At 43.4% G+C, this 17295-nt stretch overlaps 2 protein-coding genes across 2 annotated transcripts; one reads left to right on the top strand and one right to left on the bottom strand.

Moving 5' to 3' along the window:
• The first annotated feature begins 10650 nt into the window (after positions 1-10650).
• Positions 10651-12666, top strand: LOC120030163 (complement C1q-like protein 2). Its single transcript, XM_038975498.1, has 3 exons — positions 10651-11073; positions 11314-11442; positions 11612-12666. Exons 1-3 carry the CDS (start codon positions 10719-10721, stop codon positions 11896-11898), a joined length of 771 nt encoding a protein of 256 aa, XP_038831426.1. The 5' UTR covers positions 10651-10718; the 3' UTR covers positions 11899-12666.
• Positions 12484-16918, bottom strand: LOC120030158 (protein mono-ADP-ribosyltransferase PARP15-like). The gene is made up of 7 exons (XM_038975488.1): positions 16746-16918; positions 16348-16486; positions 15205-15257; positions 14330-15031; positions 13913-14049; positions 13284-13455; positions 12484-13021 (listed from the first exon to the last, which is right to left on the bottom strand). Exons 1-7 carry the CDS (start codon positions 16900-16902, stop codon positions 12735-12737), a joined length of 1647 nt encoding a protein of 548 aa, XP_038831416.1. The 5' UTR covers positions 16903-16918; the 3' UTR covers positions 12484-12734.
• Positions 16919-17295: the final 377 nt, after the last annotated feature.

Raw genomic sequence — 17295 nt, 5'->3', positions numbered from 1 at the left:
TAGTATTCCTTTGTGCATCTCCAACAGAGATGTGACATTTCTGGGTGCATTATACTGTATGTGTTATGGCAGGAGTGTAAAAAAGTCCTATGAATGATCTTAAATTGCAGTCATTTATGTCTTAGGTTGTAAGAGCAGGTATGAACATTTTTACATCTCTGTGACCAATGGTTCTCCTCAATTTCTTCCTTTAGATCTGCTTCCCCTTTGTTTCCTTATAGGTTCTGATCCATCAGTTAAGAGTTTCAATCAACCCTTGATATAACTTGGCAATCAATTTATTTGGCCTAGCAGCTTCTTTCAGTATTTCTTCTACGCTAGATGCCTTAGGTGTCACGTTCTGACCATAGTTCTTGTGTGTTTTGCTTGTTTTAGTGTTGGTCAGGACGTGAGCTGGGTGGGCATTCTATGTTGTGTGTCTAGTTTGTCTGTTTCTATGTTTGGCCTAATATGGTTCCCAATCAGAGGCAGGTGTTTTGTGTTGTCTCTGATTGGGAATCATATTTAGGTGGCTTGTTTTGTGTTGGGGATTGTGGGTGGTTGTTTCCTGTCTCTGTGTTTTCTCTGCACCAGCTAGGACTGTATCGGTTTGCCACATTTTGTTATTTTGTAAGTGTTCACAGTTTCGTATTAAACATGTTGAGCACTGGCTACGCTGCGTGTTGGTCCGATCCTTGCTACACCTTCTCTTCTCGTGAAGAGGAGGAAGGCTGCCGTTACATGAGGTTCATCCAGATTCTGTTGAAGTGATTAAATAAGATTTCGGAGTTGTAGGAACTTAAAGAAATCGGCCTGGATTAATCCAAATATTTATTGTAATTGACTGTGTGACAGTAGATATCCATCATAGTATGTTAAAAATTCATGATGCCACTTTGGAATCAGGACTTTAAGGTGCTGTCATTAAACACCTGAGGTAAATTGGGATTATTCCAAATACGAATGGAATTGGCTGTTTTTCAATCAAAACAATATATCAATGACATAAAGAATTAGGCTATGATTTCTGGCATACAATATGTTTTTTCGCACCTGTAGATTCACAAATGCCAGCATAGCTCTTTCTCTGTGTTTTACAGTCTTATTTATTTTATTTTATATATGGCAACCCCAGCCCTCTTTCTCGCCATGTGACCCTCCCTCTCTCATTGTTTTATTGTCTCAAGTGGGCAAGCAGGTGGAGCATTAAAATAGTCCTGCCTCTTTAAGTGTTTTTCAGTTCATAAAACAACTTCAATGTAATGTGGAACTTCATCACTCTCGAAAGTTCCCTCTCTCATTGTCTCAAGTGGGCGGGTAGGCGGAGCAAACAGGCTCTTATGTCAGTGTTAGGTCCGGGCATCTTGCCCATATTCTCCCAACGTTGGGTAATGGGTTCATACCGGTGAACCAGTCTGGTCTCCCTGTAGTCCTCTTGACAGTATCCTCCCAGCACATAGAGCTTCCCCTCCAGAACCACAGAGGCTGCTCCAACATGGGGGATGGCCAGGGGCGTGAGGGCACTCCAGGAGTCACTAACGGTGTCGTAGACCTCACAGGCCAGCTGGTCGGTGTAGAACGTACGTAGGTTACACACCCCTCCAACCACACAGAGACCACCACCACCATGATGCAGGACCTCCATACAGTGCTGGGCCCGATCCTGGCTCATCTCTGCCCGGTAGGTAGTTCCTCTCTCAGGATGGTACAGGAACATGGACGTCAGACACTGGTACCTGCAGTCAAACCCCCCTGAGATGAAGATCTCTCCATCCAACAATGTGGCAGCATGGCCACTCAGGGCCTGGTCCAGAGGCTTGGCATAGCTGGAGATTGGCAATGGTTGGTAAGAGGTTGGCAATGGTACTGATTCAGAACAATCACGAATGGTTCAAATTGAGAGCGCTATTGTTGAATTGAGTCAAAATTATATGCTGCTCTTACATTCTTCTGCATGTGTCCCAAAAACGTTTTATTTTAAAAGTCTGTTTAATATACTTTCCTGTTTAATAGAACCTCATGGAAGAAAGAGTATTATCTTACCTCCAGGTGTCAGATACGGGGCTGTAGTCCTCCACACTGTCCAGGTTGGTATTCATGTCCATGTCTCCTCCGATGGCGTAGAGACGATCACCCCGCACCACCACCGAAAAGTTACTTCTGTACTCCTGCATGTCAGCCAACCTCTGCCAGCTGTCCTGCATTGGGTCATACCTGTGTGTGTGTGTGTGTGTGTGTGAGATAAAGATAAAGAGATAACATTTTCAGAAAATCCCTAAGCTCAGCCTCCTCAATGATAAGAAACATACATTTTCTACATCAAAAAAAGCAACATGTATTGTTAAAACAACTGGTCTTAGACCTCTTCATACCTGTATACCGATTTCAGCGTATCAGTCTTTGTGTAGAACTCACACCCTCCGATCACATAAAGCCGCCCCTCCATCACCCCCACCCCGTGTCTAAACCTGGGCTTCTCTGGTATCTCTCCCAGAATCCTCCAGTCCATGGCCTTCACCAGGCCTGTTCCGGTGCGGAGGGAGTTAGCGAACCACAGCTGCCTGCTGGGAAGCCGTTTCCCCAAGTCAGGATCCAGCTGGTCGCCTCCGACCAGAACCAGGGCGTCTTTGGGCCGTCGGACCCGGCACTGGTCCTGGGTCTCGGGAAGACTGAAGCCAAACTCTTTGAGGGCTGAGCCGTACAGATCCACCTGTAGTAATAATAAAAATAATACATTTATTTATAATGAGCTTTTTAAAAAAACAAATTGCTGTATGTGTGATGTGTATTATACACTATCTGTTATATGTCTTAATATACAGCAGAATTCCTCAAGACTATTTCCCTATACAATCAAAGTTTATCGTGTTATATTGTATTGAGATACAGTTGTATCATAACGTATTGTATCTTACCTCTGTGTCGCTGCTGCACTCCATGCGCAGGTTGATTGCCCTGACCTCTCTGAACTCCTTAAAGGTCATGAGCGGGAAGCGGACTCCTGTCATCAGCTCCTGGGCCTGGGCTAGCCTCTCCGCTGGGTCGGCCTCTACCCAGACCACCACGGCCCTGAACACGGCTAGCTCTGAGGGCGCGCAGAGGCCGTCAGAGTGGAGAAAATCCAGCAGTTTATCAGCCGGAAGGTCCAGGAATTTCAGGCTGGTAGACACTTCTTGGAAGTTCCTCAGAACAAAGTCCTCGGCCGCCTCGAGGAGTTCCAGCATCCCATACGCCAGGGCGAAGGAGGCCACGTCCAGACATGAGTGGGCATCCATTTCCTGTTCCAGGAAATCGAGGCACAGCGAGAGGGTGGGCTGGAACTGGAGCTGCAGGGCTGTGCAGGTGATCTCAAAGACACACCCCCAGCTGAGGGAGAGGGACCCGCTGTAGGAACAGCCAATCAGGGCCTCAAGCTCAGAGGCCTCCAGGAAGGGAAGGGCCACACAAGGCTGCTGTGATTCCCTCATCCCGCTGGTAAACATTCCCCGGAAGTAGTCACTACTGGCAGCCAGGAGCACTCTGTGGACTTGAGTCAGGAGAGGGAGGAATGTTCATCATCTGATTTCAGCATCAGCAGTATCATCAAAACCTCTTTAGAATCATTATTATTACCATCATCATCATCATCATCATCACCATTGTTATCATCAAGTTACTCCTAAACAGAATACTGGGACTACTCCAGCTTGATCCACGGCAAACCCCCATAAAACCACAAACATTGAATCCTCTATCATTCTACAGTACATAGTCGTGATGTATTTTGACTTCAGTCTACTCACCATGGAATGACGTTCCTCCAACCTCCAGCTCCACATCACAGCCCACTCTCTCTGCCCACAGCTCTCTGATGGACTGAAGACTGACCTTCATCTGTTCTTCAGCAGAGATCTTCTTCTCTTTTGCCCTCTTCTCTACTCCCTTCTTCATCTTCTCCTCCTCTTCACTGCAGAGTTCTAGAACTCTGGGGACCCCTAGTGTTGTAGCTGCAGTCTGTATCTGGGCCAGTGTGTGTCTGTTCAGAGCTGCTAAGGCCCCAGTGTAGGCAAACTCCAGCACCCCTGCCAGCCCCACAAGCCCCACCTCATGACCCAGACTGATGAATATCTCTGTCTTTATGTCCATGTCAACATCTCTCCTCACCTTCCTCTTCTCCATCTCTTCATCCCTCTCTTGCAGTCTCTGGTGGACAAGGGTGCTCACAGCAGCCAGGACAGGGGAGTGTGCATAAAGACGCTGCCCATCCTCAGTGCTCAGAGTCAGGTCAGTGAGGAGAGAGGAGTCCCTGAGCTGCTCCAGACCCTGGAAGACCTCTTTAGGATAGGTATGTCTGTAGAATGTACGAACATTCTCTTCATCTCCCAGTCCTTCCCTCCTCTCCTCTGACACTTCCTCTTCTTCTTCTTCCTCTTCTCCCTGGCTTGCCGTACTGTTGTTCCTCTTCTTGACCCTTGCTCCCTCTTTTTCCTTTCTCCTCGTCACGCCCATCCGGTTGTTGTTGTAGGCCACAATCCACCTCAGCTTTCGATCGTCTGCTTCTACCTCTTCTCCTCCTTCCTCAATCACCCTTCTCCTCCTTTCCTTCTCTTTCCTCCACCGTTCCTCCCATTCCATGGGCAGGTAACGTCTGGTAAACTCCATGGCTGTTTATGGCTCGAACTTTAGGACTCAGTTAGAGATCGATTCAACTGCTCTTTAGACAACCTCTCTCTCACAGATTATGTAGGCTATGTATATGTTATGCTAACTATCTACTGCTATACACATAGCCCAGATCTAACCTTTCTCCCCTTCTCTCTCAACCACACTCTCTCTTTCTTTCTCCACTCAGATACTTTATGTGCGTCTCTCTCTCTTTTTCTCTCTCTCTGTCTCTTTCTCTTTGTATCTCTTTCTCTCTCACCTTTTCTGTCTCTCTTTCTCTCTCTCTCGTTCTCTCTCACTGTCTCTGTCTCTCTATTTTTCTCTCTCGCTCGCTCTCTCTCTCTCTCCTCTCTCACTCTGTCTTTCACTCTCTCTTTCTCTCACTAACTCTCTCACTCTCACTCTCTCTCTCTCTCTCTCTCTCTGTCTCTTTTTCTCTCTGTCTATTTCTCTCTCTGTCTCAGACTCCTACACTCTTTCTGATTTTGATCTCACACACGTTCACAGGCTAGGCTTCAGACGTAAACAAGAATTCTATTCATAGCTACTAGGTCAAGGGGATTATGTTTTAATAAACTCTGGGTCTGCTTACAGGATCATATGAAGTGTAGTCAGGCTGTTGGAAAGTATAGTGGGTCAAGAGAAAGTCACCAAAAGAGACAAGAAAGTGACCAAACTGTGTGTTAGGTCACGTAAAAGTGTAGTGGATCACATGAAAGTTGGTCACAAAAGGTGTAGAAGGCCTAAGTGACATGAAAGTGTTGTTGGTCACATTATATTTTTGTAAGGCCTTAGCTGGGTTACAATGAGAATGCATCCCAGATTTATCAGGCCTGGTCAATGGCTCCTACCTGTAAATGTAGTATAACATATACTATCAATGAAGCACTTGGAGGTTAATGCCCTGGCCAAGGAGGTACTGTGTAGATATGACTTATTTTTCTGTAGAACTTCCTTAAACAACCAGTACTTCATGGGACATACGGTTCATTGTTAATCATTGTTAGTGCCATATGCAAACAAAATATTGGTGAGTGTTGTATATATTGTCAGTAAATGCAAGTCAAATTCTCTAAATATGTAAGACATTTGAGATGTCACTGAAATGCAGCCTGTTACAATACACACAGGTGAGGTATTCAGACTTCCATTCAGTTCACAGATTATACAGATAAAATCACAAACACACATCCCTCTCTTTAAGTGATTCAGACTCTGAACACTCTGTCTATTTGACTTTGGGCACACACATTTACAGGCTAGGGTTCAGACGTAAACAACAATCTATTCATAGCTACTAGGTCAAGGGGATTCTGTTTGGAGAGACTCGTGGTCTGGACCAGCATACAGTATCATTACAATCTAAGACTAGAGACAAAAACATTAGGACTTATGAAGTGTAGTCAGCCAGTGGGCCAGGAGAAATGAATGTAGGTCACAAGGACATTCAGTAACAGAAATGTGTCATAGGTCGCAAGAAAATGTAGTGGGTCAAAACAAAGGGTGCTGTATGCCTGGTCACCATTGTCTCATGTCAGAGCATCGGCCGTCTGCACTGTTCTGTCTGATAACTCGTGAACGCCCTTGGGATAGCTGGAAGTTCAGCTGCAATATGCTGTCCTAACTTTCGAAAATGTTACCAAGGTGACATCGTCCACTGAACCCCCTTTCATCCTCAAAAGAGTCAGAGTTAATCTGGCCAAAAACAATAAACCTGTAGCTAATATTGATGTTTTTTATCCAGTTCTACATCTTGCTAAGGTGTTTTGTGGTTCTAGAATAAGTATTTATGAAATTGAAAATGTGCATGAATTATGAAACATTTTTAGGGGTCTGAAATGTGCATGAAATGGTCTTTTCTGGCTGTTTGCTTGCTGGCTGAACCAGTCTCAAATCAATCCATATGAAATGAAAGGCAGGGAAGCTAACAACGCCGGTCCAAACATTCAACGCTGAGTACTCCCTCTTGCTAGCTGGTTCGTGTGATGAAGTTCTAACTAATGTACAAATGCGTTTTCATGATATCTGTTCTGCTGTGATTAGTGCGACGAGTTCCACAGCACAGCCGACTGCTCTCTGTGATGTCATCACGGTGGCCAGAGTAACGTGACACCGTGACAGCTGGCAAAGTCAGATACATGCTGATTTCTGAGAACAGTCCTAGAATTTTGGTTCCTTACAACTTCACCAACAAGCTGGCAATCTAGCTTTCGTATGGCGATTAAAAGAAGCTTGCATTAAGCAGCTAACTGGAGCATGGTTTGCCGTAGTACTTGCCAGTGCGTCATAGCTAAGGAAAGCAGAGTGATTTTCAGAATTAGGAACTAGTGTTAGGGGGATGTGCCAAATCTCAAATTTTAGAGATGAGTTCCACATCCTACAAGAAAGATGGGTTGATGGACGAACGCAGTGTAGGAGTGACGCGATCTGACATAAGACAATGCCCTGGTCACAAGAACATATAGTTGGTCACAATACATTTTTGAAAGGTCTAAGCTGGGTCACAATGTGTGTGCCAATGATGTGGCAGCATCGTCTCTGAATGCATTCTAAGTCCTTAGAGAAACACTTTGGAAGGCCGACCCACTCTTGCGAGGCATACTCCATGATTGGGCAGATGAAGGTCATGTATACCTGTAGTAGGACTTCAGTTGGGAGGCCAGCTCACCTTGCTACACTTATGTAGTTCGTTGTGGGTTTAACCTTTTTTAAGATATACCTGTCATGCTCGACCCAGGACAGGTCAGCTGACATCACTACACCCAGCATTCGGAAGGACTCCACAAGCCTTGTCAGCAGCCCTTCTGAAGCTGATGACCGTATCCTTGGTTTTCTTTTCATGCACTTGTGTTTGGCCAGGTAGCATGCCTGGGGGCAACTCTGTGAGTGTGATGGTCACAACTTTGGGGAATGTATGAATGTGTCCCATGACAGATAATGCAATTTATCAGGCCTGATCAATGGCTCCTTCCTGTAAATCAGTGAAGCAGTTGAAGGTTAATGCCCTGGCCAAGGAGATACTGAGTAGATAAGGCTTATTTTTCTGCATAACTTCCTTGAGAATATTGTCTGCACGTGTAATCATAAAATTGTGAATTAAAAAATAACAGAAATGATAAGATAGTCTGACAATGCCATCTATTTTTCTCTGGCTTACTTCATTACACATTTGGACTGCAGTGGACAAAGTACAATCTTTATTCACAAGATAGAGACAGTCTCACACTAAAAACAAAGGGGTGGGAGGGGCAGGTGCTTAAAAGCTAATGTGTTCAAATGTATTGGTATATACAGTACCAGTCAAAAGTTTGGACACACCTACTCATTCAAGGTTTTTTCTTTATTTTTTACTATTTTCTACATTGTAGAAGAGTAGTGAATACATCAAAACTATGAAATAACACATATGGAATCATGTTGTGTTAAACAAATCTAAATATATTTTAGATTTTAGATTCTTCAAAGTAGCCACCCTTTGCCTTGATGACAGCTTTGCACACTATTGGCATTCTCTCAACCAGCTTCACCTGGAATCCTTTTCCAACAGTCTTGAAGGAGTTCCCACATATGCTGAGCACTTGTTGGCTGCTTTTCCTTCACTCTGCGGTCCAACTCATCCCAAACCATCTCAATTTGGTTGAGGTTGGGTGATTATGGAGGCCAGGTCATCTGATGCAGCACTCCATCACTCTCATTTTAGGTCAAATAGCCCTTACACAGCCTGGATGTGTGTGTTGGGTCATTGTCCTTTTGAAAAACAAATGATAGTCCCACTAAGCGCAAACCAGATTGGATGGCGTATCGCTCCAGAATGCTGTGGTAAACATGCTGGTTAAGTGTGCCTTGAATTCTAATTAAATCACAGACAGTGTCACCAGCAAAGCAACCCCACACCATAACACCTCTTCCTCTATGCTTCACGGTGAGAACAACACATGCAGAGATCATCCGTTCACCTGCTCTGTGTCTCAAAAAGACACGGTGGTTGGAACCAAAAATCTAAAATTTGGACTAATCAGACCAAAGGACAGATTTCCACCAGTCTGATGTTCATTGCTCTTGTTTCTTGGCACAAGCAAGTCTCTTCTTCTTTAGTAGTGGTTTCATTGCAGCAATTTGACCATGACGGCCTGATTCACGCAGTCTTCTCTGAACAGTTGTTGTTGAGATATGTGTGTTACTTGAACTCCGTGAAGCATTTATTTGGGATGCAATTTCTGAGGTGCAGTTAACTGAACTTAACCTCTGCATCAGAGGTAACTCTGGGTCTTCCATTCCTGTTGCGGTCATCATGAGAGCCAGTTTCATCATAGCGGTTGATGGTTTTTGCGACTGCACTTGAAGAAACTTTCAAAGTTCTTGAATAGTTCCAGATTGACTGAGCTTCATGTCTTAAAGTAATGGACTGTCGTTTCTCTTTGCTTATTTGAGCTGTTCTTGACATAATATGGACTTTTACCAAATAGGGCTATCTTCTGTATACCACCCCTACCTTGTCACAACACAACTGATTGGCTCAAACGCATTAAGGAAAGAAATTCCACAAATTAACTTTTAACAAGGCACACCTGCATTCCAGGTGACTACGTCATGAAACTGGTTGAGAGAATGCCAAGAGTGTGCAAAACTGTCATCAAGGCAAAGGGTGGCTACTTTGGAGAATCTCAAATATGAAATATATTTTGATTTGTTTAACACTTTTTTTTTACTACTTGATTCCATATGTGTTATTTCATAATGTTGATGTCTTCACTATTATTCTACAATGTAGAAAAACCCTGGAATGAGTAGGTGTGTCCAAACCTTTGACTGGTACTATATATATATAAAAAAAATATATTTACGAGGGTACTTATATGAGGGCAAAATACCCTAGACATTATCTGTGCTCATGGCAGGTACGACCTAATATTTAACTATGGGTTGTGTACAGTATATACAGTGGTCATGCTCTGCAAGTCAACACAGAATGAACTTTCAAGTATCTAGGCCTGCTCTTAAAGTTTATCCATCTGTAGAATTGGGGGACTGACTCTGACCCTGCTGCTAGTGTGTCTGTTTGGGACTCTGGAAACCAATGACTTTGTTGCTATCCTCACAAGTTTGCTGAGCACCAACCTTTGTTTGTCTACAGAGACTCCAGGTGGCTTTCTCAGCTGCACTATGAATTAATGGTGGACATATAGTGCCGTATAACCCTGGCACCACTTTAGAAAGATATATTCCCCAATGTTGAACATGCCTACAACTCAAACACAGGTAGCCATGGTCAAGCCATCTAATGCAATGCATGTCAACTTAACAAATTGACAATTGACTAAAACTTTCATTGATTCATTTGTTTTTCAGGCATCTTTGTGACGCCTGTGAGAGGAGTCTATGTCTTCGGATTCTCTGCTTTCAATCATGCCAGTGCACACACCGCTGCTATGAGTTTATATCATAATGGGCAAACAATAGTCTCTATCCATGACCAGAAGTCACGGACCACAGATGACTCGTCATTCAACAGTGCCTCCATTCTGAGGGAAGAGGGAGACCAGGTCTACATGCGTCTGTGGGCAAACATGAGGGTCTTTGGTGACCACCTCATTTACAATACCCCAGTGGTCACCTCCTTTATCTTATGTAAAACCAATGTACTGAGAGATAATAGTAATATTCAACATGTAACACTACATCTTATTGTCAGAATTATATGTACATGGTATAATTTGTATTTACTGTCATTGATTTAGAATTGATCAATAGTCTTAACAGTGGATTAGCTTTAATTCCATACAAATAATATGAATAAATGCAAAATGTAAACTAAACTGTATAACCAACCAAATAAAACGATAATTTCTAGCAACTCTCTGGCCACGTGAGTCAAGCTTCCCTTGTGTACGCAAACGCAATTATTGTTTTGTTTATACCTCTCCCCATCAATGTCTTTGGATAATATTTAACCCAGACATGCTTATAAAAAAGAGGTAGGCTACACACAGACACATCACAGAGGAAAAAGCCTGAGGAATCAATACGGACCTGCAGGTTATATAGTCGTAGATATATCAACTACTGAAGTACACGTTTAAGTACTGATCTTTAGAATGGGGGGACTGACTCTGACCCTGCTGCTGCTGTGTCTGTCTGGGACTCTCAGTGAAGATGCTGGAGAAGACAACCTGAATGACATCATGGTACAGATTCAGCCTGAACAGGGACAGGACATAGAGAATGAATACAAGGCTCACAACCAACAGGTAGAGACTGCAGCCACTACAACAACCCAATCAGGATGTGAGCCTACCATCCACACTGTGATGAGAGAACTGGGGGCAATGGAGGAGAGACTGGGAGCAACCGTTAGGTCATTGGAAGGCATGAGAAACAGGCTGGAAGCCAGTGAGAGCCAAGTTAGGTCGTTAAACTCCACAGTGAATGAACTGAAGAGATTCAATGAAGGTAAAGAGTATGATGTATGGTTCACTGAGAGGCATTAGTGCATAGTCATTGAGTAACTTAAAAGTATTCCAATTGTTCATTGTTTTAGTGTGTTATAAGTGTACTTAAAGTAATTTTGATCCAATTTCTGTTATGTTGTTGTGCCAATCAAGTTGTGTTATTGTAAACTGAACAGTAAATATTGTAAATGATCAAAATGTAACAGTAAAACTAATGTTGTCATGTCATCTTAAATCCTAGACAGGCCCCAGGTGGCATTTTCAGCTACTTTAGGAATTTCTGGAACCATTGGACCTGTCAGCAATGAAATCACTCTGGTCTTCCAGCGTGTTCTATCAAACGTTGGAAATGCCTACAATCCAACCACAGGTATTTCCCTCAATGTCAAAACAATGTATTCACATTTTTACACACAATGCTCATGCTTACGTTAGTTAGTATGCTGTGTGTAACTATTACTGTACGTTACATGTTCTTACTTCTTATACAGTAAATTAACAATAATGCTGAATAATTAATATTTTTCCTCTGATTGTAGGCATCTTTACAGCACCAGTAAGAGGACTCTACCATTTCACCTTCACAGCTTTCGACTGGGGAGGGAGTACAATGACAGGGGCAAGCTTACGTCGTAATGGACAGGTAATGGTCTCTGTGTATGATGAGAAAGAAGGGGGTTCCTCTGAGTCGTCATCCAATAGCGCAACCTTCCTGCTACAAGTGGGAGAGCAGGTGTATGTTGCTCTCTGGAGAGATGGACGTCGGATATCTGACAATGGAAATCACTACTCCTCATTTAACGGTTTCCTGCTCTTTCCCATATGAGGAAAAGATTATGAAATATGCTAGAAATGTTCAATATGTTTTTCTGGTCAATCACATATATCTTACAGTTTTGACATAGCATATAGTAAGTGTGTGCTTGTAGAAACGCAAGAGGGACATCCTGTATTTGTTGTCATTAGATATAATAATTGAGATTTTTTATAAAAAAGAATACATTTAATTTTATTGAAACAAATAGTCAGGATTTCTGTACATGTAACTGCGTGCAGGTTGCCTTTTATTGAGATGACTCATGTACTGAAAGCAGCTCTGCAGAGTGGTCACTAGCTAGCTCAGCCAAAAAGTAATAAAATCACATTTAAACCTTATCCTAACCTAACCACACTGCTAAACCTAATGCTTAACCCTAACCTTCAAATTATGACTTTGCAGCTGAACCATCTAGCGAAACCGCTCACTGTCGCCCAGTTCTGCCTCCAGGGAAAGACTCATGACAATAAACGTCAATGTGCTAACTCCACAAAAACACAATCATATATTCTCATTCACAGTACAGCTATCTGACATATAGTATAGTACCAAATCAAAAAGACACAAATAAATCTCACTTAAATCTCTTAATAATTTTTTTTTTTTTACCACTTTAGTGATTAACCTCTGCAGATTATGTACTGCTTTAGGTCCTGCAGCAGAACACATGCAATGTGACAATCATTATGATACATAGATATAGTGATGAGAATGATTATGACAGCTGATTATAATGATAGAAGTGAGAATCATACTCAAAAACATTTAAATGCCTTCATGCATGTAAAATAAAAATGCGTATAAATGATTACGAATGGTTTCTAATTCATTATATAGGCCCACTATCATATGAAGGTGATGAGGTACTCTGGGTACGCTTGGTCGTCGTGGAAGATGACAAACATGCTGGGTCTCTGCAGGTTGTCCACTAGACTGTCATAGCAGTCAGCGGAATCTGTGGGGGAGCGACGAGGGGTGAACTTCATGGAGCGGTCACCCAGGGTATAGCGCCCGGTCAGGACACGTGCAACATACATACGCCTGTGCCCAGAACCATCAGGAGGGGTATATCTGGGATTGGTTGAATAGCTGGCGTCCACAGCAAAATACACACCCACTCCATGTGCTGTAACTAAAAGAAGAAGACAGAGTGGAGGAAATGGATGAAGCGGAGAGAATGAATTAATACAAATTAAAGTAAGTAAAAGTAAACGACGGCATTGGAATATCGTGTAATAGCATGTATAGCATTGTAATAGCATTGTAATAGCATTGTAATAGCATTGTAATAGCATTGTAATAGCATTGTAATAGCATTGTAATAGCATTTATAGCATTGTAATAGCATGTAATAGCATTGTAATAGCATGTAATAGCATTGTAATAGCCCTTACTATTAGCATAGCTCCTGTCGAATTCATTACTTTCAATGGCGTCACAGGTTGTTGCTGCCGTCCCGTGGTAGAGTTTCCTTACCCCTACCTCCGCTGCTCCGTTCTTGGCCCGGATGCGCTGCTCACACAATGCGTAAGCCTGCCACAGAAATACATTCTGCACACGCTCGATCTGAAAAAGAGTTTCAAGAACAAACCAACACCTTAAAACACAACTACAGTATTGGTATTTACACTGAACAAAAATATAAAACACAACAATTTCAAAGATTTTACTCAGTTAAAGTTCATATGACAAAATCAGTCAATTGAAATAAATTCATTAGGCCCTAATCTATGGATTTCACATGACTGGGAATACAGATATGCATCTGTTGGTCACAGATACCTTAAAAAAAAGTAGGGGCGTGGATCAGAAAACCCGTTTCTGGGATCTTTTATTTCAGCTCATGAAACATGGGACCAACACTTTACATGTTGTGTTTATATTTTTGTTCAGTGTACCATACAATACTGTACAACAGTAATGTATTGGTATTTGAATTTTCTATACTATCAGATACAGTATAATCATAATAAGCAGCTGGTTGTGTGTCAGGTTGTGGCGTGTCAGGTTGTTGGTCTGTTACTTTGTGGATGGTGACTTGTGTTGCCGTGGTGCTTTGGAATCCCTGTGCCACCGCCTGGTACTCTGACGAGGTAGGCAAGAGCAGCACTCTCTTCCGCGTTTCACCAGCGGCCATATCATCCCAGTACGATGGCAATTCTAAAAACACAGGACTATAAGTGGAGTTTACGGCATGAACAGGACTATCAGAGGATGTTTAAAATGTTAAACGGGTTTTAAAGATAACAGTGAAATCAATAGTGGCTAGGGGTCATCAGACTGATGGCATAATGGATTGAAGGGTTAGTGTTAACTGCAAATCAACGTCTGACTGTAAAGTCGCTCTGGATAAAAGCATCCGCTATCTGACCAAAATATAACACATAATAAAACTATGTCAGAAATTCTAAAACTGAAAATAAAACAAATCAATCCGTACTTGCACTCTCCTCTCGCTTCATCTTATAGGTGCAACCCGTTCTCCAGTCAGTGGCCATGTTGTTCTTCAGGTTCACCCTGACTTTGCTCCCATCTGGGACCTCTAGCTCTGCTGAGACATCTCCTCTTAGGTGTGCCTGCTCCAGATGGTAGTTGTCATGCATCCCCAGCTCCTCCCAAACGTCACCATGCCTGCACATAGACCACTGGACACTGAGGGCCATTAGTGCCTCATTTCTCTCTTGCAGCTCCCTACGGAGGGCGCCACTGAGCGCACTGTCCAGCACCTCGCGCACGCTCAGAACGTCCTCCTTCAGGCCTTGGAGAACATAAAACCCCTCTCCAGCCGCAGCTCCAGCCCCAGCTTCCACCCCTCCTGCCCTCTGAACTCTACCTAGCTCCAGGCTCACTCCCAGGACCTTGGCATTCTTCTGCACGGCCTGCAGCTCCACCTCTCCCAGCATGCACAGGTCCTCTCCCTTCACATCTCTCTGAGTCAGCTGGTTCTGCAAGATGGCCTCCAGCTCCCGCCTGGCCCCCCTGATGGCGTCCGCCCCGCGCCCCACCACGCTCAGCACCACCGGGGGCGGTCTCCAGGGGGTGATGGTGAGGCCTGGAAGGGCATGAGGAGGGGGAAGGGAGCCATGCGAGGGGGAGGAAAAGCCGATCCTCAGTTTCTTCTTCAGTATCTGTTGGGCTCTCTCTGAGGAGACAAAGAGAGGAGAGTTAAGACAGAGTGTAAAGTCACATTTTATAACTAGGATGCAAAGTTTTCCCTGTCATCAAAGCATCACCCGGTAAAACTCTGGGCCCAAGTTATATCTACATACCCAACAATATAAAGATAATTTGTACATACACAACAAACAGACATACCTTTCAGTGTTGGGATTGGAGCGATAGCTCCCAGTCGGCTCTCCAGCTCTGACCTGCAAACAAACAAAAACATAAATAAAATGTCCTGTCCAAAGCTTAACATCCAGACATCATAACTAAAACTCGTAAATACCCTCTGATTAGATAACAAAACTCATTCTATAAGAGAAGCAAACTACAAAAACTTACCATACCATTTAAACCAGGGTTGCCCAACCCTGTTCCTGGAGAGCTACCCTCTGGAAGTTTTTCACTCCAACCCCAGTTGTAACTAACCTGATTCAGCTTATCAACCAGCTAATTATTAGAATCAGGTGTGCTACATAAGGGTTCCACTCTAAACCTACAGCATGGTAGGGCTTGCAGTCCAAACGCAAAGTAGAGAGCCCTCGGCCCTAAACCCTCAGACCTTGAATGACGTTTTACATCGTCACATCCGAGTGTACCTTAAATGTCCCTTGCCCAAGCGAGGGAGAGTGATGATCGGAGGCGCGACGTCCTTGGTAGAAATCTTGAAGTTCAGCTTAAAAAACGACCAACCTAAAGCTATTAATGTACCTAGCAAGATAACGTAGCTAGCTAGCAGTTTTATCAGGTAGCCAGCTACAGTTACCCATAGCTGGCTAGCTAGTTTTATAGTTTGGTAATTAATTTAAATAAATTCCCCAAAATATGTTTATGAAGCTAGCTATGTTTTATATGCTCCTCACTACGAGACTAAGCCAATTTGATCGTAATTCCCATTTGCCAATGCTAAAATCAATGTAATCAATAAATTATTTTTGCATCATAATTTTGTCTCACATACCGAAAATGCAGCCGCGTTGATAAAATTGGACACTTTGCAACCACTGAAGTTTGACACGGGACTACATTTTGAATGGAATTGTGGGTCATATCAACCAGACAAGTGATCCAAGTTCTTCACTCGCTCCCTGCAGCTAAATCGAGGGCCGAGGAGACAACGTTTGTCAACTGGACCTCCACTTAAGATGACAATCAAACTGCATCCGGTTTCGACGAGGGAAAGTGGCTAGCGCGAGGGCTGATGGGGTAAAATGAACGTGTTTGGACTGTAGTCTAGCTCTTCAGGAACAGGGTTGGGAAGCCCCAACATTTCAGACAATTAAAATGGAGACTGACTTGAATGCCTGGAAGACGGGTCTCTGCAGCACGACAATGCGGATGACAGAGAGGATGTTGGGGGACAAATCCCTCACACTTGACGCCATGCCGTCCAACATGGCCTTACACACAGAGCCAGAGTCTGCTCGAGCAGCACCTGGACAGGAAATAAGTGTTTTTTAATGTCTAGAATATAATCTAACCAGTATATTACAGAATATAGATGCTGCTGTCACTAATGAACTTCATCAGTATTTGTTTTGACATTAACTAAATTGTGTCCAACGAAATGTAAAACTAACAACTGAGCACAATAAAAATATTGAACACAAATTGGTATGGCAGAGGGTTGATACAAGAGCAAATTAAGGGAGTCGGTATTACATTTCACACAAAATGAGACATACTGTACCTACCAGTGTTGACTGCAGGGAAGGCTGCAGAGCGGTAGCCCTTTCTCTCACACTGTTTCAGTATCTTCCCGCAGACCTTGCTGATCCTCTGTGTGTCGCATTTAAAGCTGACGTGAACGATCTCCTTGCAGCCCAGTGCACCGGGCCCCGTGGTGCACATCAAGTCTCCTGGCACACCCACTGATGGAGAGAAAAATAAAGATATGGAGGCTGCTGAGGGGAGGACAGCTCATAATAATGTCTGGAATGGAGTCAATGGGATGGTATCAACCACATGGAAACCATGTCTTTGATGTGATTGATGCCATTCCATTGACTCCATTCCAGACATTATTATGCGCCGTCCTCCTCTCAGCAGCATCCACTGGTAGGCACTTAGTGTTCAATTATAGACATATGAGTGACAGTGGAGGCTGGTAGGAGGGGCTACAGGAGGAAGGGCTCATTGTAATGGCTGGAATTGAATCAAGGGAACGGAGTCGAACATGTGGTTTCCATACGTTTGATGTGTTTGACTGGGTTCCATTTATTCCATTCCAGCCATTTCAATGAG

This window comes from Salvelinus namaycush, chromosome 36 (genome assembly GCF_016432855.1).
Source record: "Salvelinus namaycush isolate Seneca chromosome 36, SaNama_1.0, whole genome shotgun sequence".
NCBI classification, from domain to species: Eukaryota; Metazoa; Chordata; class Actinopteri; order Salmoniformes; family Salmonidae; genus Salvelinus; species Salvelinus namaycush.
Note: the sequence above shows the minus strand (reverse complement) of the source record. Positions and strands in the feature narration are given on the sequence as shown.

Excerpts from the sequence above, each read along its gene's own strand:
- LOC120030163 (XM_038975498.1), top strand. The coding sequence starts at position 10,719 with ATGGGGGGACTGACTCTGACCCTGCTGCTGCTGTGTCTGTCTGGGACT. Across the intron at positions 11,074-11,313 it reads ACTGAAGAGATTCAATGAAG|ACAGGCCCCAGGTGGCATTT; the intron begins GTAAAGAGTATG and ends CTTAAATCCTAG. Across the intron at positions 11,443-11,611 it reads TGCCTACAATCCAACCACAG|GCATCTTTACAGCACCAGTA; the intron begins GTATTTCCCTCA and ends CTCTGATTGTAG.
- LOC120030158 (XM_038975488.1), bottom strand. The coding sequence starts at position 16,902 with ATGTGCACCACGGGGCCCGGTGCACTGGGCTGCAAGGAGATCGTTCAC. Across the intron at positions 16,487-16,745 it reads CTTCCCTGCAGTCAACACTG|GTGCTGCTCGAGCAGACTCT; the intron begins GTAGGTACAGTA and ends TTTCCTGTCCAG. Across the intron at positions 15,258-16,347 it reads CCCGTCTTCCAGGCATTCAA|GTCAGAGCTGGAGAGCCGAC; the intron begins GTCAGTCTCCAT and ends GTTTGTTTGCAG.